At 60.5% G+C, this 21,405-nt stretch overlaps 5 protein-coding genes across 5 annotated transcripts; 4 read left to right on the top strand and 1 right to left on the bottom strand.

Annotated features, from left to right (window-relative positions):
• Window positions 1-1,258: 1,258 nt before the first annotated feature.
• PLICBS_002666 (uncharacterized protein) lies at window positions 1,259-2,105 on the bottom strand (the record flags this gene model as incomplete). Its single annotated transcript, XM_018322368.2, has 3 exons — window positions 1,259-1,495; window positions 1,552-1,995; window positions 2,049-2,105. 3 exons carry the CDS (start codon window positions 2,103-2,105, stop codon window positions 1,259-1,261), a joined length of 738 nt encoding a protein of 245 aa, XP_018179848.2.
• An 893-nt stretch (window positions 2,106-2,998) lies between these two features.
• On the top strand, window positions 2,999-3,835 carry PLICBS_002667 (uncharacterized protein; the record flags this gene model as incomplete). The annotated part of the gene is made up of 3 exons (XM_018322369.1): window positions 2,999-3,117; window positions 3,169-3,278; window positions 3,348-3,835. The coding sequence occupies 3 exons, from the start codon at window positions 2,999-3,001 to the stop codon at window positions 3,833-3,835; spliced, it is 717 nt and encodes a 238-aa protein (XP_018179849.1).
• A 10,132-nt stretch (window positions 3,836-13,967) lies between these two features.
• PLICBS_002668 (uncharacterized protein) lies at window positions 13,968-15,545 on the top strand (the record flags this gene model as incomplete). Its single annotated transcript, XM_018322371.2, has 2 exons — window positions 13,968-14,165; window positions 14,223-15,545. 2 exons carry the CDS (start codon window positions 13,968-13,970, stop codon window positions 15,543-15,545), a joined length of 1,521 nt encoding a protein of 506 aa, XP_018179851.2.
• A 1,778-nt stretch (window positions 15,546-17,323) lies between these two features.
• PLICBS_002669 (uncharacterized protein) lies at window positions 17,324-18,768 on the top strand (the record flags this gene model as incomplete). The annotated part of the gene is made up of 3 exons (XM_018322372.2): window positions 17,324-17,561; window positions 17,626-18,368; window positions 18,436-18,768. The coding sequence occupies 3 exons, from the start codon at window positions 17,324-17,326 to the stop codon at window positions 18,766-18,768; spliced, it is 1,314 nt and encodes a 437-aa protein (XP_018179852.2).
• A 727-nt stretch (window positions 18,769-19,495) lies between these two features.
• Window positions 19,496-21,098, top strand: PLICBS_002670 (uncharacterized protein; the record flags this gene model as incomplete). Its single annotated transcript, XM_065600062.1, has 3 exons — window positions 19,496-20,170; window positions 20,222-20,946; window positions 21,047-21,098. The coding sequence occupies 3 exons, from the start codon at window positions 19,496-19,498 to the stop codon at window positions 21,096-21,098; spliced, it is 1,452 nt and encodes a 483-aa protein (XP_065456134.1).
• Window positions 21,099-21,405: the final 307 nt, after the last annotated feature.

Raw genomic sequence — 21,405 nt, forward strand, 5'->3', positions numbered from 1 at the left:
TAGGAGCGGCGCGATATAGCATAGCGCAAAATCAGACACGGCACAGGGACAGCAATTGTCATGGCAGTAGAGCTCTACGATTTCGAATGCAATCTGGAGAGATATCTGCATGCGCGTTCAACACCACAAACGCCATCACAGGCCGTCACCCTCGTCTCGCGACGTGAACCCTTCATGCAACCGTCATCACACGTCGTCACTCATCACTCATCACCCACCTCGCTCACAGGTCCTCCTCCACAACCCCCTCAGCCGACCACGCGGCCCTTTTCCCCCTCGTCCACAGGACCAGTGCAGCCGCCCGCCCTACAAGTCACGCCGGCTGCTTGGCCATGGGCGGGTATTGCTTGCCCTCGCGCTCGACCTTGGGCTCGCAGGTGCAGCGATCCACGACCGGGACGGCATCCATGACAGCCGCGATGTGGTTGCCGCAGCCCCACCAGGTGGTCTTGTCTGTCAATTGGGTTCATACCATGTCAGCCCTGGGGCGCTTCGGGTTCAATAGGCCGCGACGCAACGGCAAGAGAGTGGTTGCGGGGGTTCTCTCCGAGGGTGGAGGGGGCAAGGCGATGAGGAGGGACATACTGCAGGTGGTGCAGGTGGCTTTCCGACACATTGTGAGTGATTAGTAGTCGCCGGATATCTTTGCAGTTCAGCGGTTATTGTGTAGATGCGACGCGTGGCGGCGGGCTGGATTTAGGATGAGGTGTTGCGTCAGCCTTTGGATTGATATTGATCTAATTGTTACAGCTTTGTGTCTGGGCTGGGTATATAAACGCGGGATGGCGGGACACTCCGTTGGCGAGTGACTAAGTCGAGGCTGGGCGACGGAGCCCGAAAGGTGGCGCGCGCCCCGGCGGTCCGGCGGAGTCGCCGACCGATCCGCTTTGGGCTCAGCTGGTCGGCGAGGCTTGAGATCGCCGTCCACAAACTCCAGCCTTGACATATCCATCACTCCATTACGGGCAGCGAAAGCACGCAGCAAGCCTGCACAGCATTGCCATTTTGTGACCTGAGTTCCGGATGTAGCTGTCTGTACCTGCCCGTCGTTTCCCTTCCTAGTAAGCGCTCAGCTCGCCGCCGCCAGCCCTATAATGGCTGTTTCCCATCTCGTGATCCGGGGTGTCGCATCCGGGAAGGGCTTGGATCCATGCGGCTGCGTGACGCAACAGCCCATTGCCCGCGGTAAGTCAAGACTCGAGAGACACTCGAGTGCTCGCCAGTCATGTCCTCGTCCCCGCGACGTGTTGGCTCCGGGCTATTCCCGGCCCACAGCTACCTTCCTCGCCGTCTGGCTCTCGGCGATGGCTCGGATCAGGTTGATGGCAAGATCCCGGCCCTGAGTGATGTACTTGTCGGACGCATTGGCCGGGACGTGGAAGAATGCCACGTTCCGTGGCCGGTCCTCCTTCAGCAGAGTCGCGAGGCTCGAGTAGTAGATGAAGTCGCAGAGAAAGTGGCCCGCGTCCTCGGACACGCGCAGGTCCATGTCTTTCTGCCACGGTGTCAGCGTTCAGTCCCGGATCCTATCGCAGAAAGGGGCGGACGTACAGAGCTGTGGCCCTGCCATCGTTCCAGGACATTCTCCAGGTCTAGGTCCGTCTCGATCTCGTCCGGCAGGCCGTGCCAAATCCAGTCCTCGCCATGCCTGCCGTCCTCCTCGTCTATGAGCTTCTCGCCATCCACGTCGGGTGACTTGTACCCGGTGCGATGCCCACGCCGTTCTACCTTGTACACGGGCTGCGGGCCGGCCATGCCAATGTGTATCGCGAAGTCGATCTTGTGGCCCAGGGACCTGTCCCAGAAGGTCGGGACGACACCGCGCACGGCCTTGTAGCCGACGTGAATCGGCTCGGGATGGACAAGGATGCGGACGGGCGGGAGATCAGTGGCTTGTCGGGAGCTGGGGTCCTTGGCGCGCAGAGGGGGGAGGTGCTCTGGAAGGCCCTTTGCGATCTCCCATGATGGGTTGATGGGGTAGCCCTCCCGGAAGGGCTGTCGCGTGGTCAGCAAGAATCGTCCAGAGAAGGCGCGGCAAGGGCACCTACACCGAAGCCAGTGACGAGCACTGTCAGCTCATTGGGGTCCTTGGCCTGCGAGCCCATGATGGCAGTCCTGGTGCGTGTCCAGCGAGGACGGCGGGCTGTCGACTTGGGTGCGGGGTGAAGCGATTCGCAGCCACGCGGGGCCTGAGCGCGTCACCCGTCAACGGCTGCCACCTTACCCTTTATGTCCATTGGGGGTCCAGGCTTAGACGCTTCGCATCCCCCACAGGGGCCGGAGGTGCTTTCCATGTAGTGGACTCGAGGTTTGGTTGCGGCAATCGGCCATGAGTCAAAGCCGTCTTGTTCCGTTGTCGGTGGTGGTTTACGCGTTGTGCTTATGATCGGTTTGTCACAACCAAGCGAGCGAGACGTGCTGGCGAGGCTTGCCTTTGCTGCGGAGCCACCGCCGCGCCTGGTTGTCTGCACAACACTACGAGGCCCAACACACAAAATCAAAGTACAGTACCAACTCCAATGCCTCCCCGTATCGCGTAGACCATGGGAAAGCGGCCCTTCATCGTCCCAAGCCCCCAACTCTCGCTCGACCCTTACTGTCACGCTAATCATTCAGCAATATTCACGACAGCCGTGTGCTGTGCAGGGTAGGTGCGGCCAAGGTGGACTAACCCACACAGGAAGCCCCGCGCGCCACAGCGGAATTACCACGTGGAGTTGAAGACCCAAAATCTCAGATCCGCCTCGGATGAACTATTCATGAATGCTGAGGCAAGGTGCTGAGCAATCATCTTTTGACGGAGACGGCATTCCGAGAAGCTTGTTTTATAAAATATCTTATAGACGTTGTCAAGCATCTCGCCGCGACATCGTCAGCTTCAACCGGCGCCCTCCCAGCCCCACCTGTTGTCACGCAAGACGGAACGAGCAATTCACCGCCCCTCACCGAGCCAGTTTGCCTCAGCTTGATGGAAGCAAGCACCACGACCAACGCCACCATGGGATCCCAGCCGAGTTACTCGTTGCCGGCCGAGCAGGCCTCCTTCTCAGGGTTCCTGTTTGACATGGACGGCACCATCATCGACTCCACGCCGGCCATTGTCAAGCACTGGCACACGTTAGTTAGATCATCCCAGGGCTGCCCCCCGAGTCCGCTGACGCGCGCCAGCATTGGAAAGGACATTGGAGTTGATCCTGAGACGATCCTCCAGACATCTCATGGGCGGCGCAGCATAGACGTCCTCAAGATCCTTGCGCCGGAAAAGGCCAACTGGGAGTGTGCGTAACGCCCGAGATTTTTCACTTGGTGAAGCGCCTCACAGAATCGCTGATAACGGCTTCGTACAGACGTTGCCAAGGTAGAGGGACAGCTTCCGCAGCGATATGGAGACGACGCCACGGAAATTCCTGGGGCGAGGTCATTACTCGATGCCCTGATGGCCCTGTCCAGCCCCTGGGCCGTCGTCACGTCTGGCACCAAGCCGCTCGTCTCGGGCTGGCTAAACGTTCTCAAGTTCGCCATGCCGGAGCACCTGGTGACGGCTGAGTCGGTGGAGAACGGCAAGCCGGACCCTGCTTGCTACCTCATGGGCCTCAAGAAGCTCGGGCTGCAGGATGCAGCCGGAGACGTGCTGGTGCTCGAGGACGCGCCCGCGGGCATCAGGGCGGGAAAGGCCGCCGGGTGCAAGGTCATCGGCCTCGTGACGAGTCACACAGTCGAGCAGGTCGTTTCCGCAAAGCCCGACTGGGTGGTCAAGGACCTCGAGTCCGTCAGGGTCGTCGGACAGGCCGATGGCAAGGTGACGATTGAGATTTCCAACGCCCTGCAACAATGATGGAGGGAGTAAGGGAGCTGCGGACCCTGGGTGCTGCTGCGCCTTGAACAAGAGGGCGGACGGGTTGCCTTGGTTGGCGGCATAGAAGCGGGAAATGAGTGATTCGAGAAATGCCCGTGGTAATAGCGCTTTAGCATTCCAAAGAAGCCAATAGACAATCCCTTTGTCGAGGTGGATGAGCCTCTGAAACTAGAAGGGATCTTTAACCCGCGCTCACAGGCCCCCTGCATGAACCAGATCTCCCGTCAGCGATCGATATGTCCGGCGTCATCGTCATGCCCACAACCTGGCCCACTTGATCCAGGAACCGCGAACTCTTACCCCTCGATCTGCGAACTGGTCTCACAAAACTCCCTCGCCTCACGTAATTTCCCACAGACCCCCTCGCCTCTGATATCTTCAAGCCGGAAGCCTAGCGAGAAGGTGGTACCTGTGTCTCTCGTGCTGCCTCCGTGCAGGGCGGGACGTTCGCGCTCGCAAAGTCAATTTCCCCAGTCTTCGAAGCACGTCATTGCTGCGTCGGGCGCATTAAGAGCGTGCAGGTACTTTTCTGGACGTCGGACACGCCGGCCGCGATTGAGACAGGACGTGGGGACAGGATTTGCTCATTTACGCGCGCGCGCGCCGCGACGAATCCTCGCGTCGGCCTTGTCGCGTATCGTCGCGCAGAGGCCCGGGAAGTGTGCCAAAGGGCGTGCTCTTCCGCCTTGTCGCGTAAAGTACCAAGGGTGACAAGCCCGAGAGAAGCCGTTGAATTCCAGTTGCGCGCCAACAACCTGGACGGCACCCTCCATCCCTCGAAGAATACGAGGCGCAGGAGTCGCCTTTGCAAGGGGCAAATGCCGCTGACCGAACAGCTCCAACGTCCCGGCAATGCGGACGCGGCACGCATCGGTGTTGGTGGGCACTTCTGATCGAGTCGGCAACGAGGCTGGCTCGACCGCCGCCTCCATGCAAGCCCGCAAGAAACATTCCAATTCCGAGCATGGCGTCTGGAGTAACCTCGCGTAACCCATATTACCCAACAGACCTCAAAGGCTGCCTTATCCAACCATACTCCTTCCATCGTCTATCACAGGCGAACAGACGCTCGCTCGGGAACACTGTAAATAGCATCACTGGGGGCCCTAGCTCGAAGGCCGTAGCATCGCAAAAGCTTGCCGAGGGCCTCGTATGGAACCGAGTCCGGTTACACAGCATCGACGGCCCGAAGCAGCAGACTCAAGACCGGCCTGGGGTAACGGGGGGCGCGCAGCTCCATGTCCTACTCGTCGTTGAGGCCTTGCAGAGGCAACACCAACAGACAGGCAACCCACGGTGACCACTTTATCCCTGCCAGTGCCTGCCCCGCATGCTCGACAATGTAGCCAGCCGATCGTGTTCTGTCCACTGCCTGCACGGCATCAAGAACCTACTCCCGATCATTCAGTTGCTCATGCTGGGTGGATTACGATGATTGGTGCTTGGGATAAGCCACTCTCGACACGAGCTCCCATCCTCAACACATTGGATTGGCCGTCGTGGCCTCGCGGGGCGTGGCATCGCCTGGTCGTGAATACACTTTGGGGGCGTGCGTTACGGGGTAGCATAACAACGCCAGGATCCAAACAAGGAGGATGGCTCAGCCATCGCTCCCTTGCTGCTCTACTCGTTGCGAACGGTTACGCAGGAATACGGAGTACCGGAGAAACGCGTGCACGTCAGAGCTGCATCATCGCCGTCTGCCAGGGCATAAACAACACAATCGACTCGTCTCACTCGCCTTACGCACGGACAACAACTCAGGTGCTGGTTGAACCAGAGGACATCTGGCGGAGGCTGGACATGCCGTGCGACCTGGGCTGGTCAGGGTCAAAGACTGGAACTGGACGAGTCCGAGGGCCATCGGCCAACTGCCTCACAGAACCTGGGTCAGCTGCACACTGCACCAAGTTCATGCTCGTTCGTCCGCAGCACGAGTGCCGCACATGGGCCAGTGCTCCGGCAAATCGACGGGGGGGCAGGCACGCCTGCTGGATCTCATCGCGCTTGTTTGTGCCATGGCGAGGGCGACGTCTGGCAGTGATCTACATGTGGCTGAATGCGACGGAGGGCCAACGGCTGCTTGTTAGTGAAGGGCCAAAAGCCTGGGCCAAGAACGCGTCGATCTGCGCCGCGGACTGGCGCATCGTGCCGCGGGCGAGAGCGCTCTTGGTCTGTCCGGGCGTTGTTTGTGACCTCAGGCTCAGATCCTGCGATCCCCGACCTTGGGTGAGCACCTCGTGTTGGGTGCTTGGATCGACGGTCGGTCGCCGCCAGTGGAGCTCGCTGGTCCAGCTCTCTGGCCCAGGTCTCTGGCAACGCTGATCATGACGATGCTGCACCCTCTCTGCCGGGCCTCTGGGGTCTCCTCCGGAGGCCCATCTCACACGTGGCCGCCCGGGCCCGAGTCGACACTAAGCTCCCCGTCCCTGGCCTCTGGCGAGAGGCTAGACGAGGCGAGCAGCCAACCACGGCGGCCAGTGTCGCAACCCTTGTTGACGGGGTTCCAGGCCCTCTGGTGCGATGAACAAGGCAAGGCCCTCGCCACCGCACTCTGCGCACCAGCAGGGGCCAGGGTGGCCAGCCAGGCAAGCCAGGATGGACCAGCGCCATGGACGTGCAGGCCAAAGGTATCGCCAAGTACTCCGGCAGCTCCTCCACAGCGCGGACACCCCTGCCGCCAGGTGGGAGCCGGCATGTTGACGGATGATGTGAGTGATCCAGCGGCCCGCTGCTTAGCTCCAAGCTGAGAGGCAGCAAAAGAGGCAATCTCACCAGTCCCACGGGCGCACCCCAACATGTTCAACTTGAGACCTGCCTGTCGCTGTCGTCCCACGGGGCGGCTGGTCGGCCCCCACAGGCGCCTCTGCGGACTCGAGCGAATCGGCAGGGGCTGTTGTCGTCGTTGACAGTGCATGCACAACCCAAGTGCCACACCACCACCTGGCAGCGAGCGAACAAGGTCCGACGCGCTGGCAGGAGGAGCACGAGGGGGTTCGAGAGCAGCTCGCCATCGCCTCTCCGTCCCGCTCAGCTTCAGTGGCAGGGCAGGGCAGGGCAGGGCAGGGCAAGGCCTGGAGAGATCACACATCTCGTGCCGCTGTGGTCAGACTGCCGCCGGTCACGAGGTCGCATTGCATCAGCGAGGAAGCGCCCGCGTTGCTGTGCATGACCCGCGGCCGCAAGGGCAGTCTTCCGGGTGGCCTGGGGTGCGGAGACGCTCCATGGCCATCATTTGCAGTCCCGTATGAATCCAGCATGATACTCGGAGGGTACCTGCTTGACTCGTCGGTGTGTTCCTCCCTCAGGAGCTGGTGGTCCGTCCTTTGCAGACGACTGCCATGGCTGTTGGGCAGGGGAAACGGGACAAGCCATCAGTGGAACCAGATGCCACTGGCTGGATTCGAGCTTTGGGGCAATGGCGAGGGATCCGACATTCTGGTACGACTAAGGCAGCCACGTTGGCGCTGGCCGCTTCTCGCGCCACCGCTTGACCGGGGAGGGCAGCGCACCAACAGCAGCACACGCCCCGACACCGGCGCCAGCCGTCAGGTCCGTCACCACCACCACCACGACCAACAGGGTCGCTCGCCATCGTCTCATTTCGTCCCAAGGCGCCGCGTGGCATCGCCGTAAACAGACCCAATGGAGCCGTTGCGGTAGAGATGGCGCGGCTGAATCGACGGGCTAGGGCGTCTGGCGAGAGCGAAGCAGATGTTTTGGAGAGCGGTCGAGGCTGCTGATGAAATGGCCACGAGTCCCGATCCACGGTCGGGCTGTCGCAGAACAGCCTCTTCGGGCAGGTGGTGGGAGAAGCAGGAGGAGAGTCCTCCCAAACAGGCACCGTTCGGGGACGAGAGCGTCCACGCTTCCACGAGCTCCAACCTCCCGGGGGCTGCTGCTTCGCGTCTCTCACGACGCCCGGCCGCCATTCCAGATTACGGGAAATTACTGCAGACCTTGGCTACTGAAAGCGCGCCTCCCTACGGCAAGCTCTCGTACGACTTCTTTGCCAGTGTCCTGTTGTCCGGACGTGCGCGTAGTCTAGCTGCAGGACTTGGCGATGGCCCTGCCCTCCCCTTGCAGGACGTGTCCGTGGTGCATCTTCATCCGTGCGCCTCTCGACTTGCCGTCTCAGCAAGTCGTTGCCCGTCCCAGCTGCGACCGAAGAAGCGTCACCCAGATCTCCGCTCCGTTTGGCTCAGGGTGTGAAATTCGGGCACCACGCACCTCAGCCCAAAAGAGTCGACTGCGGGGACCCAACGCGAACTCTGGCCACTGGCGTCAAGAGCCGAAATCATTCGGAAACCCGTTCGCCACTAAAACGTGCTGGATGGAGGTGGCTCGCCGACCACGCGCGCGGCTGCTGCTGCTCCTGCTGCTGCTGCTACTGCCCCTCCAGAGCCACCCGCCCACGGCTACCGAGCATGGGGAACCGCCTGGCAGGCTAGCCGATCCGGGCCCGTCTCCGAGGCTGCTCCAGACCTCGCGGCACGCTGCAGGCCGGGCCACATTGGACGGCGAACACCCCTGCCGGCCTGGGGAGTCGGACGGCGTGCCCGCTCTGACCACGTCTGGCCCAGGTGGGATGGCTGCGACATGGGCTTCGAGAACAATGACGGCCACAGACCCCTTTGCGACTGGACCCTGTGGCTCGGTAACCCCAGACGCGCGATGGAAAGCGTCGCATCGTGCCAACAAAGCAACGCTCGCTGAGCCGTGGGTGCCAAATGACGCCAGCACGGCACGCACGGACCTGCCTCACCACGGGCAGTGTTGGCCACGCCCCCAAGCCCCCCCCTGTGGCCTGTGGCATCCAGCATGGATGCAGCAGCGAACGCCCCCCACTTCCCGACTTGCGCGGTGGACCCGGGTCCAGGCCACTCCAGTGCCTCGCCAGTCCTGCTGGCCGGCAGAAGCAGAACTGCAGTTGGCAGGGTTGGGTTCCACGCCGCAGGTGCTCCTGCCGACGGGTGCGTGGCCCCTCCGTGGATCTTCACAGGACTCGGCCAACCGACGACAGTACGGCGGACAGCCCGTTCCAAGACGATTCACGACTGCGACAAATCAGCCTGGGTGAAGCCCCAGGAATACACATCGTCTTGGGAAGTCACTGGCCGGTCCGTCAAGCCCGAAAGAGGAATCCAACTTCGGATGCCTCCGTCCAGCCTCGCGGGGGCGAACCCCCTTTCACCCGGCTGGCTCTCACCACCCGGATTCAGCTTGGATGACACTCGCATGGCGGCGAGCCAATGAAGGCTTGAAGCACCTGGCTTGGCCATGTTTGTGCGCATATGGCGACATGCGCCTGAGTTTGGGCACAGTTTCGTAGCATCCTGGCGAAGCTGGGGCGCTTGGATACGTGCACGGCTCGGAACCCCGAGGCGACCAGGCTTGAGCACATCGCAAGACTTGCGGAGCACGAGTTTGAAGACGTCTAGACTGCTGGACGTCCTGCTAGGGTCCTGGGGCAGAATCCGCGGCAGTGGGTGCTGTCTCGCTACATTTAGACGTCTGAGACAAGAATGCCCGGTCGCCTGGTGGCATGGCCAGCCAGCATCGGCTAAGCACTCAAACACCACAAAGCTGCGCCAAAATCGCCACACCATGCGTGTCAACGACTCCGGTGGTCTGGTTTGATCTGCAAGGGCTGCACCTCATGCGGTTACGGCCGGCAAGCACCCGCTTGTCATTGTGTGTAACGAAGCTGCGTTCCTTTTTGCTCCATCTCACATGGTTCGATGTTGTCAGATTTGATGACGAGGGAGCAAGGAGTCTGCAGCTCCTGTTTGCGCACGACGGTCGTCTCCAGCGAGTGGATCGTGTGTGCGTCTTTGCTGCCACCGATAACGCGTTGTACTGTAGCTGGCAAATCGAAGTGTACCACTTGCAGAGCCGTGAGCTGAGTGATTTGATCGCCTGGTAGGGCTGCCGTGCAAAATGGGATACTCGGGGAGAAACCGTACGAACATTTTCCGTGAGCGAACCAAAGGTGACGAGCAGCTAATCCATCTAAAAGTGATTCAGCACCTCAAGCCGCCGCAACTCTAATGAAACGGTTGACGTGATCCCGTCAAAAGGATGTTGCCTGCTATGGATGGAGTGCGCCGTACTATCGAAGTATTTCCCTTTACGGACGTCAAGTAGGGATAAGCCATGAGCTTGACTGGCAGTTGACAGCCGGATCTCGATGAGCCCTGGCCCAGGTTGGGAGTGAGGCTTGGGAGCTGGCGGTCGAGGTTCAGCCACCATTCGGCCAAGATTTGCACGAGCCATCTCTGCCTGACAATGAATGCGAATCAGACGCAGCCATAAGCGAGGGGGCACCTGTCCCAAGACACGACGCCTTGCCCGGGCTGCAAGCACGAAACCAGTCCGGGATGGCCTGGCCAGACCCCCCAGACGGCCCCAAGGCCGGAGCCAGATCCGAAAAAGGAACAGGCTGCTCGACTGGGGAGCTCAGGCGGAGCCCCCTCGGGCCCTGCGGGACCGGGACGAGAGCTGGGCCAGATAAAAAAACTGGGCAGTGCTAATGAGTCGCCGCCCGGCGTCAAGGCATGGCCTGCACGGCCACCGCACCCATGATGAAAGCGCCGATGGCGAAAGGCAAGATATGGAGAGACAGGCAGATGAGCCGTATGGCCATTGCACAACGCAGACCGAGAGAGGCCACGGACGGCCTGCCGTCAGGGCCTCGGAACCGTCAGTTGGGGCGAGTCTTCAGTGACGCTCAGAGACGCTTGACGAATAGGGAGGATGGGGGCCTGGCCGGGGTGGCACGGCGAGCTCGGAACCTGCCATGGCGATGCTACCCCCTGGCTGGTACTCCGTACTCGTAGGGCAGCTGAAGCACATGGCACAGATCGAGCGGGACAACTGCGCTAGGGCAAGTGTGTGACGAGGAGCGGGTGGCGCCCCAACCCTCACAACAAAGAGGTGGTGACGGGCCACGGAGGCGTTAGCCATCACGATGCAGCCTCGACAGGTACGTACTACCAAACAGCCAAGCTGCACTGATGCCAGCGGGACAGATGTGGACAATCAGGTCGCAAGCCGCAGCGATACCCCAGGCACAACTCGTTACATTGCACCGGGGGCGGCAGCACGAGCACAACTCTGCGCGCCGCCACAAGCATCACAGCGTGGCATGAAAGGGCAAAAGGAAGCAAGGGGGTTGCTGTGCGAAGCACGTACAGTTCGCAGCAGCAGTTCGCGCCATGGGAATGGAGTGCTTGCTCCGAGCCCGACGTCAAATGACGTTACAGTCAGGGGCGCGCGCGCGGGACGCGAGGAATTATGCCGCTGCCCGTCGTCTGGCAGGTGGCCGCAACGGGCATCGTCGAAACGGTGGCAGTGGTGAGCTGGGTCCCCGACGGCGCGGCAGAGGCAGAAACGAGCAATTCGTCTCTCGCGCGCGTCAGCGCAGAAAGACGACACCGCCGCGGCGGCGGCGGCGGCGGCGCCAACAGTGGGCTGATGCAGAAGGTGATCTCTCATCTGCCTGACCCGTTCTTTCGCACAGGAGGCGGCAGCCGGCGTGCAGCCTGGCGCAGCGTCTCCAGGCCAATGACAGCCGCACCTGGCCCGACCCCGAAGCCAACTGACACGCAGCCAGGGCCCGGAGATGGAATTTGGGGTGAGGGAGGAGGAGGAGGGGTCCTTGCTGTGTGGGCCGACTTGGACGGGCGACGGGGCCTGCTGGCTGCTGGCGAGGTGGTGGTGGTCACTGGTGGAGGAGGTGGTTTTTCGGTGGTGTTGCGGTGGGCGAGGCGACCAGCGGAGGAGCAGGGCAGCCTGCCCGACGAGCCTGCAGTAGCACGCGAGGCGCAGGATGATGGAATGATGGAACGGGGGCGGGCGGGCGAGGGCGGGCGGGCAGCGCAATCTGGCTGCGCTGGCAGCACAGCAGCAGCGCTCGTTCCCGCCGGGCATCCACGGCAGCAGCAGCACCGACAGCAGCAGCAGCAGCAGCAGCAGCAGCACCTGGAACACGACGACGACAACGAAGACGACGCGCATGGTGGGGCCTCCGCGACAACATTCGGGACTGGCAAGCGACAAAGCAACATTCCACACACAGGGCCAGGGCGGCGCAGGGGGACACGCGCAGATGGATGCAGGCAAGCAGGGGCCCCATTCTGCTCTCCGAGGCCCCGGCCGCTCTCGCGCGCGCGGGCGCCTCTGGGCTGGCTGGCTGGCTGGCTGCCTTTTCACTCGGACGAGGCAACCCCCCCCCCCCCGGCCGTCGGATGGCTTGTCCTCACCGTCCGGAGGCCCGGCCCCCTCCCACTCCCACTCCCACAGACCAGGCCGCGCCCGCCGCGTGTGGTTCCCATTCGGCTGGGCGTGGGAAGGTTTGGCGTATGCCCAGCGACGAAAAGGCACGACGCTGCGCTCCTCGCCTGCCGCCGTCCAACCTTGGTCGTCAACGTGTTGGGTGGACAAGCCGGGCGAAAGCTCCACCCTCCTCCTCCTCCTGGTCCTCCTTGCCGTGTCCACGTCGCCGCCGCCGCGGGTCATGGCCCTCGCCCAGCCTTGACGCGGGCCGGCCTATGGACCAAGATGGGTGCAGGATCCGTCGGAGGGGCGGCATCGTGACGCCTGTCGTCAGAGGTGGTGACGAGCCTGTGGTGGTTTTGACACGGGACGCGGATGCGCTGCGCGCCCCTCCCTGCCGTGCGCGGGCTCTCCAACGACGTCTCATCGCGCCCGCGCTCGCCGCCGCGGTGCGATCCCTACAGGAGCGCTAACGGCCCAGAGCGAGCCTGGCAAGCATGGCAAGGGGCGTCGAGACCAAGTGGTGCCAGGCGCCCCAGGGCCCCCTAAGGCGCCCCCCCCCCCCTCCGTGGCCGCGGCCCCCCCAAGCCCCAGCTGCCCGCGGGTCCCACCGTTGTGCGAGGCCAGCCCCGGGCCTCCTTGTTGAGGGAGGCTGCCCAGGGAGCGCCAATGACTGGATGGAGCTGGCGCCGCAGCGCCGCCACCGCGGTAGCCGGGCTGCGTCTTTGTCGACGACACCACCCTCTCAAGCCCCCCCCGGCGGGTCGGCGTCGCTCGGGCAGCCCTGGCGAAGGAGACGGAAGAGAGGATGGAGGGGGAGGGGGGCCAAAGGGCTGTCGTCGTCGACTCGCAGCACGGGCAGGGACAGGGATAGCCCCTGGCTCGCGTCGAAGCCAGCCAAAGTCTCCCCAAGTACCCGGGCCACCACCGCCGTCGCCGCCGCCGCCGCCCGGCGCGCCTCTGGCTTCCAGGCCACGAGAGCTTGTACATGTAGCTGACCCCGGCGGTGCTGGGCGCGCGAGAGCTTCCTTTTACCCTGCCGGAGGTGCCGCACCAGCAGCTGCTCCTCAGGTGGTCCTGTCCCGGCGCTGGGCTGGGCGTGCACCGGGACCTCGCTGGGATGCCCGGCAAGCAGGGGTGTTTGTTGCGCTTCCGTGACCCTGGCTGAGGGCGCACTCCATCTCGCAGCCCACGATGATGGGCCTAGGCCACTGCCGGGCTTCATGTCCTGCCCTTCTTCTACCCTCCACGCCCCCTCGCCCCAAATCTTGCAATCCCTCGCGAACCCTCTTCTTCACCACCAAGACTGTGCTCCCTTGGGCAGATCTGATCCCGAAAACGCAGATTCTTGACCTACCTGTGTCTCATGATTGCGCACCCTTCTCGTATACCCGCCCAGACCCGCTTACACCACCTCACCTGCCCTCTACCCTTGGTCCGGCGATTTTAAAGAAGACGGCCTCAGTCCTCGGTGCTGGCTTCCTCGGCCGGTGTGTGATACCGACAACCAATTCACTCATTCTACACGTTCTTTTCCGAAGCTCTGCATCACCAGTGCCCAGCTTAGCCACTCCTTTGGCACCTTCTCGATTCCTGCGCCTTGCTCTTACACAGCCCTCCGTCCTGCACCCGGCTGGTCCATCTTCTCACAGCCTCGGCGAACACTGCGGAGCAATTGTGTCAACGGCGGCCACTCTTCGCCGTCAAGTTCATCGGGGCAATGGGGCCGTTTTCCCAACAGCAATGGCCGACCTGGGCATATTCCGGGCTCAGTGACCCATTCACGACCTACCAACAGCAATTCTCAAACTACCCAGCCTACCTCGCCGAGTCCATGGACACGTACCAGGCGCACCACAACCGGCATCTCGTCAACCACCACCAATTGTCCAGGACAACCGAGTCCAAGCCCCGCCTTTCCAAGGAGGAGGTCGAGGTCCTCGAGGCCGAGTTTCAAAAGAACCACAAGCCGAGCAGCACCACGAAAAAGGCGCTGGCTGAATCCATGCGAGTTGACAATGCCCGCATCAATGTACGCCACCTCTAACGAATGGTTTCGGCGTGGGGTTGACTGCTAACTTGAGTGAAGAACTGGTTCCAGAACAGACGAGCCCGCGAGAAGAAGGAGAACAACATTCGAGAGTACGAGGCGAGGCAAAAGCTGGAGAAGGAAAAGGCGGACGCCGACTCCGGCTCGCAGACAGACAACTCCCGACAGTGCGATCTCGTGGCCTCCAGTGCCCCATTTCCAGAGCCCTCCAACCTCAAGGTCCACGCCGATGCCGCACTCTCGCCTTCGGCACAGTCCCTTCAGGAGACGGCCAGTGAGACCACAGAACAGAGCCAGGGCTCACCTGCCTTCTTCGCTGGCCAGAACCAGCCTGCCAGTCTCGTGAGGACTGATAGCGTCGAGTCGGATCAGGACGATGATGTTGCTTCGGTGGAGCTGTCGGAGAACGCGGATGGCTACTTCGCCATGTCACAGGCCTGCGCCGGCGTCTCGGCAACAGAGTCGGACTCGGTTGTGTTGATGGAGAGCCGGCCTACAGCCCAAACCGTTGACGAGTACCAAGATTTCATGGCAGCCGACTTCGAGGGCAGCTGCTTCGCCCACACCCAGTCCATGTCTGGCGATTCCGAGGCCAAATCGCCCCACGCAGTCGACATTGCATCCCGACGGAACCGCAGGCCAGCGCCTTTGGCAATCACGGGAAGCCGAAGCTACTCTTCCTACGCGCCGAAGACCGCCATAGATATGAGCGGCAAGAGAGGCGATCGTACCAGTCCCATGCGCCGCGTCGCGTCTGCTTCTGGGTCCGGCCGGGTCAAGAAGTCCGTGTCGACTCCCCGAAGCCCGTTCTTCGATGGTGTATTCCCCTCGCGAAGATCACCAAGCGCAGCTGGCCCGCAAGGCACCGGTGCGCCACCGACTCCAGACACCCCGATTGCCCTCAATCACCAGGGCGTGGTTGATGGTACCGCTTCGTACTCCCTTGACAACAAATACTTGTCCACGGACATGACCCTCCAAGACCCTACTCTTCGGACACCACCAACGACTCCTGGCTTCATGGACAGCTTGTTCCCGATCGGATCTGGGTATGACATGAGCATTTCCGAAGAGACCCTCGTTGCTCCCAGCATGGGCAGGCTTCCCAATGGCTTCTCCGTGTCTGCCGTGCAGAGTGGGCTGCCTGGTTATGTCGGCGCTGCCAACAACGGCACAAGTCAAGTCCAGGCCAACCCGTCGTTGCTCTCGTCACAGATCGGGTCGACATACCTGAATTTTCTAGGTACCGGTGTCGACTACAGCTGGCCTGAATCGTCCATGCGGCCATCCTCAGCATCACAGCAGCAGCCTGGAGGGTACCTAAATATGGCCCCCGCAGCCTTCAGCCACGTCGAAAACTGAAAGAAGCTTGACGACAATGTCGATGGGACGGCCCGTCCATTCCTTTGTGGAGACACAGTGTCTCACCGTGTATGGCGCGTACATTCTCGGGCACCACCACCATGCTGTACAACATGTTCAAAGTCTCCTACGTCGAGACCACAGTTACAATCACTGTGCCATGCTCGCATCATTTCTGCGTCAGTGCAGTCGGCCCTGCATCAAGCAGGTGACGATTCAAATCGGACAGAACACCGCAGGTCATGTATTAATGTAATCGGAGGGGCTTTTGTCTTTTCTATTCTTTCCTTCCCTTTTTGGCTTATCTCTGCTGTTGGTTCATCGTTTGGCGCTTGAGGAGCATTGCAGGGACGGAATACCCACGGGATCATGAAGGGGCCGATGTCTTGGACTTTGATAGCCCGAAACTAAATAGAGAGGAAGGAGCATGACTTTTCGACGAAGTGGGGGTGTAAGGGGTTTGTCCTACCACGACGAGTTGGACCACTGGAATAGGAACCTCAGCTAGTCAGGCATAAGCAACAGAGGCCCAGAGTCCGAGACACGCCTGCTCTCCCATGTTCATTGTTGATCACCGTGTGCAAGTGGCTTTCGCGGCCGCCACCATCATGGTGCATACCGGTGGCACGGCAGATACGAGAGACCGCCTGCATCCGAACCATTGTTGCGCCGCATGAACGTCAAGCTTTTAGCTGCGAGCGGCAGAGGGTACCACCGAAGGGCTCTAATTCCGGGGATGGAGGTTTTTTTGTTACCCCCAAGGCAGACATGCTCATGGTTGAGACTGCGTACGAAGTAAGCCGCGGTTGCTGATATATCTTCTCCGCAGTCTGGTCGCGCTGTGCGGGGAAGGCTGTGGCTTGACGAGACTACCGCCGGGAGGCTATATCGGCAGATTCAATGGCACCGACCAAAGGGCCGAATCCCGAGTGCTTCTAATACAGAACCGACCGTGAGGCGACGATCCCGGGGTCAGTTGCGTTACCCCGCAAGTACTGTATCGAAGGCCAATTCGGCTTTGGCCCCGCGGCAAGGACGAACGGCAACAGGGCCCTGCCCAGGCGCAGAGTGTCATCAATGCTCATTCTCCGCGTCATCTAGTACGAACCAGGCTTGATCTCCTTAGTTGCATTGGCTTTCCTGTTCAGCGAGGAGAGGTGTCGCATCGTGTAACATGCGGGGCACGCGGTAGTATAAGAAGGGCGTGGTGGCCACCGAACTCTGTGCCTTCAGATGCGCCGAACATCTAGCCCAACGATCTCAATAAGCCGCCATGCCTCGGCTGAGTCGACTATTCTTACATGGCCTTGCGTTGTCAGGCTGCGCGGTGGTGGCATCCCGGTCCGATGGCCGTCCAATGGTGACGGTCAGGAACGGCACTTACACGGGGGTGCACAGCCCATCTTACGGCCAAGACTTCTTTCTCGGAATGCCCTATGCCCAGGTATGAAGGGAGAATGTATAGAAAATGCTATAATTCCGAGCTTATCGGCGTTTAGTCCCCGAAACGCTTTACTGTCGCGGAAGGTCTCCGGACGTCATGGACAGGTAGTCGCGATGCCCTTCATTACCCTCCCCACTGCATAGGATATGGAGGAGACGACGTCGGCTACGCCCTCTCTGAAGACTGTCTCTATCTCAACGTCATACGTCCTTCCGGGGCTCGAGATACCTCCAACCTTCCCGTCGCGGTCTGGATTCACGGTGGCGGGCTTTATATGGGTGGAAGCGCGGACAAACGATACAATCTTTCTTTCATTGTCGATCATAGCGTCAAGATGGGTGCGCCCATTATCGGCGTGAGTGTTAATTACAGATTGTCGGCCTTTGGGTTCCTAGCTGGAAGCGAGGCCATGCAATCAGGTGCAACCAACTTGGGTTTCCGCGATCAACGGCTGGCCCTGCAGTGGGTTCGCGAAAACATCAAGGCTTTTGGCGGCTCACCGGAGAAAGTGACTGTGTTTGGTGAGAGCTCGGGTGCGGAGAGCGTCTCCGCGCAGGTTCTGGCCTACAATGGTGAGCTTACTTGCACCCTAATAGAGATATATTACATTGGAGCTGACCCAAGGCAATCATCAAGGTCGCGATGACCGGCTCTTTCGGGGTGCAATTGCCCAGTCAGGGTTTGGCGGGCTGCTTAGGAGGTATCCTGGTGGATTCAATGATACAGAGCTGATGCAGGCTACCTACGATCATCTTGTTGGCAACACTTCGTGCGCAGCACTAGTGGGCACCGCGAAATCCTTGGACTGCCTCCAACGGGCTCCTCTTGCCGAGCTCAACTATGCGCTGAATGTCTCGAAAGTAGGGCCCTGGCCACCTGTCTTAGATGGCGATTTCTTCAAGGACTTTCCGGCCAATCAGCTATCCAATGGAGACTTCCGACAGGTGCCTGTGCTCATAGGAACGAATTCTGATGAAGGGACCGCATTTGGCAATCCTACGGCCGTCGCCGGACACCCGGTCAACTCGGATGAGGAGCTGCGGCCTGCTCTCAAGAATCGACTGGCGTCGAAACAGACAAAGGCGGAAATTGATGGGCTCGTGGATGAGCTGATGTTCCTGTATCCGAACATCCAGTCCGTTGGCATCCCGTCACTCGAGACCTGGCCGCACGTCATTCAGCCCAACGATACCTATGCAAAGACACTAGGGACTCAGTACAGACGCATCACTGCTATATTCGGAGATATATCCATGCATTACATGCGGCGTCGAGCCAATTTGGCGTGGTTCAAGCGTGGACTGCCGAGCTATGCTTACCGATTCGACGTCACAGTCAACGGAGTGCCGCCAAGCACTGGTGCTACTCACTTCCAGGAGGTGAGAAAACCAAACCCAGCATTTCTTTTCTCCTTGTTTGTGGGATCCTCTGACAGGCAATATGCAGGTTGCCTTTGTATTTCTCAACTTCAACGGGGAAGGGTATGCAGTGAACCCCTTCGGAGGTGACAACAAGGTGTACACGGCCAAGGCCAAGGCGTTGGCAACCACTATGGCCACTGCTTGGGTAAACTTTGTCAATCATCTGGACCCTAATGGGAAGAAAGGTCTCGGTCTTCCTGGCGGCTCAACGTGGCCCAAGTATGACACAGGAGCGGGCGGCGGCGTGGGACAGAATGTCATCTGGGATCTGGCGGGCGGCGCCATTGAGATTGACGATTGGCGAGCGGCAGGGATCAAATGGTTGATGGAACACGCGCTCTCAGTGTTTGGCAATTAACGGGGCTGGTCGGTGTCTCCTCCGGGCACTGAAATGTTGAAATAGATCCTGACTCCTGAGAGAGCGGTGGAAAGCCACAGGCGTTTGAAGCACACGGTGCACGTCCACGGGCAAGAAGGGCAGGTGGGGCCTCCCGTGTGGCGGTAGCTTTGGGCGACTGCGGCGACGTCACTGGCGCGCCGCCAACTGCTCTTCACGCGTCTCCAAGCACTGGACCCACCTGAACACCACGCGCAAAGAGGCACCTCGCTCCTTGTACTCGGCAACGTCCTCAACCACCACCGATCTTGGCCTTATTTCAAGCCTCTTAGTCCCTCGAACGACCCTCTGCACCGTTGTTGCCTGTTCTAGGTCGCTTTTGGTAAACGATGTCGCGTGTCCAGTGACGGCCCACGCGCCCCAATGTCCTCGCCCACGGCCTTCGACGCCGACGCGTCGCGCCCCAGGTCCGGGATCCTGACTCCCTCATCACAGTGCAGCTTGAACCGCCGTGATGGAGACCAGCACAGCGGCGGCGGCGGCAGCAGCAGCAGCAGCAGCAGCAGGCCACCACAGAGCTGTCCCCCCAAACGAACAGAGGCCGCTGCCATGGATCATCTGCTGAAGCCATCCATTACTGTCACGGTTGGTTACGCCCGACGGCTTGCCCCTCGTCCTCTACTGACGCGCATGCCGGCAGCCCCATCCTCACAACTTACACATCCAACCTCGCTCTCTGATGCCCTTGATGGTCTTGCCGCGAAAGCATCTCCCATTGGCATGCCTCGACCTCGCACCGTCCGACAACGGCCTTCCCCAGTCGCGGTTTTACGAGTCCCACATCAAGATTCTCGATCTAGAGAGCCGCGTTGGCTCGACACCAAGTGTGCTGGTAGCCCGCAGCGATTCCACAGGTGTCATATATGCACTCGAGAGGCAGAATACCGGACTTTACGTCGTGTGCAAGCTTGGGCCCTGGGTAGATCTCGATGCCTTGACGGCCAAGGCGACTGCACTTTCGCGCGAACGACTCTGGCCGGCACGAACCGAACGACGGCAACAGGATGAAATGACAGCCATCACCACCCCTCAGCTTCACAAGGACCAGAAAAAGAAGCGCGCAGCAATCGAAGCCATTCAGTCTCTCGTCCGAAAGCGCGCCAGATCTCAGTCCGTCTCAACGTTTGACGATGCCACAGTCCGGGGCGATATTGCCGAGACAGCTGCAGCTGGGAATCAGCTACCATCGCCAGAGCTGAACTTGGAACCTCAGGCTCAGCCTGGACCTCCCTTGATCCCATCGACGACGGCAGGCACTCCAGCGAACTTAGGCAAGGCGCTGGAACAAGAACCACAAAACACCGCAACCAACATCTTTGACAATATCCGTACGCAGTATTTTGATGCTCTCTATCGGTCTATGGTGCGTAATCCCCGAATGCCCTCTTCATTACTGGCGTCTGACTAGATGCAGGGGTCCCTAGCGTACTTTGCCAAAGGCCCATTGTCCCGCGCGAGATCAGCGTTCCATCTTGACCTGGAATCGAGTTTGGACATGGCCGATCTGATCGAATTCCTCAAGAGCATGATTCTCACGACGGTGCAGATTGACAAGAAGTATCGGGAGACAATCCCGGATGTCATAGCCAAAATGGGCGAACACATCAACAGCTCAGACGAGGGCGGCAGGCGCAAGAGAAAATCGAAGAAGATGAGGCTTGGCAAGAATGGCCTCTACCCAGTGGAAGAGGAGGACGTGTGTAGGTGGTGGACCTCTAACAAGCCGGAACTGAGCGACGACCAGACCGGCTTCTCGGCCGCGCAGATCAAGTCGCACGTGTCCCTGCTTCGCACACGAGAGACGCAACTGCAGATGATTCTCATTCTCGAGATTTTGGCCCTGGAGCCTTTGAAGTCCAGCGCGGACACTGGCGACGCCTGTCTGCCTGCACTGCCTGGAACCGACACCAGTGTGCAGCTCCCATCGATGGCTCCTCCACCCAAAAAGCGCAACAAGCACAACCTCCCAGTGCTAATAGACGTTCACGCGGACCGGCTCACCATCTGGCAATCAACGGCTTTCGACGATATCCTCCTGCTTGGAGACTCCCAGGTGTCTCAAGTCTCCGCCGATGGGCAGAGTCAGGCGGCTTCGTCTGAGCCGCTGAAAGACTTCTGCGTCGACGTCATTGTGCCATTGTACGTACTCCCATATTTTGTTGCAGATCAGCGGTTAACCCAAGAAGCTTCTCCGCTCGGTTGCCTGAGCTGTGCGATTCCATCAACCGCAAGCTCGGAGGTCCGGTTATTGTTTCGCCCCCAAAATCAAAGTCAACGACGCGTTCGAGTAAGCGCGAGCAGCAAAAGCCGGGAGCAGCGGCCAAACGTCCAGCGGCACTCAACAATCCAAGAAGGACATTGCAGCGCGCGCTGTCTACTGATCAGCAGCACCGCCGAAGTGTCTCCAGAGGCCCGAGCAATGCGATAGCGCTCATGCGCTCCGCGACGTCGACTGCCGTACCGGGCGTGAAACGCGAGGGCAGCGAGCCTGCTCCGCTTAGGTCGATTCCCAGTGGAGCGCTGAACCAGACCAGGCGGCAACAACCATCCCTCCTTCGCAGCACTAGCATGACCAATCTGCAAGACGCCAAAGCTAAC

Source organism: Purpureocillium lilacinum (assembly GCF_023168085.1).
Source record: "Purpureocillium lilacinum CBS 284.36 DNA, scaffold_2, whole genome shotgun sequence".
In the NCBI taxonomy this organism is placed as follows: domain Eukaryota; kingdom Fungi; phylum Ascomycota; class Sordariomycetes; order Hypocreales; family Ophiocordycipitaceae; genus Purpureocillium; species Purpureocillium lilacinum.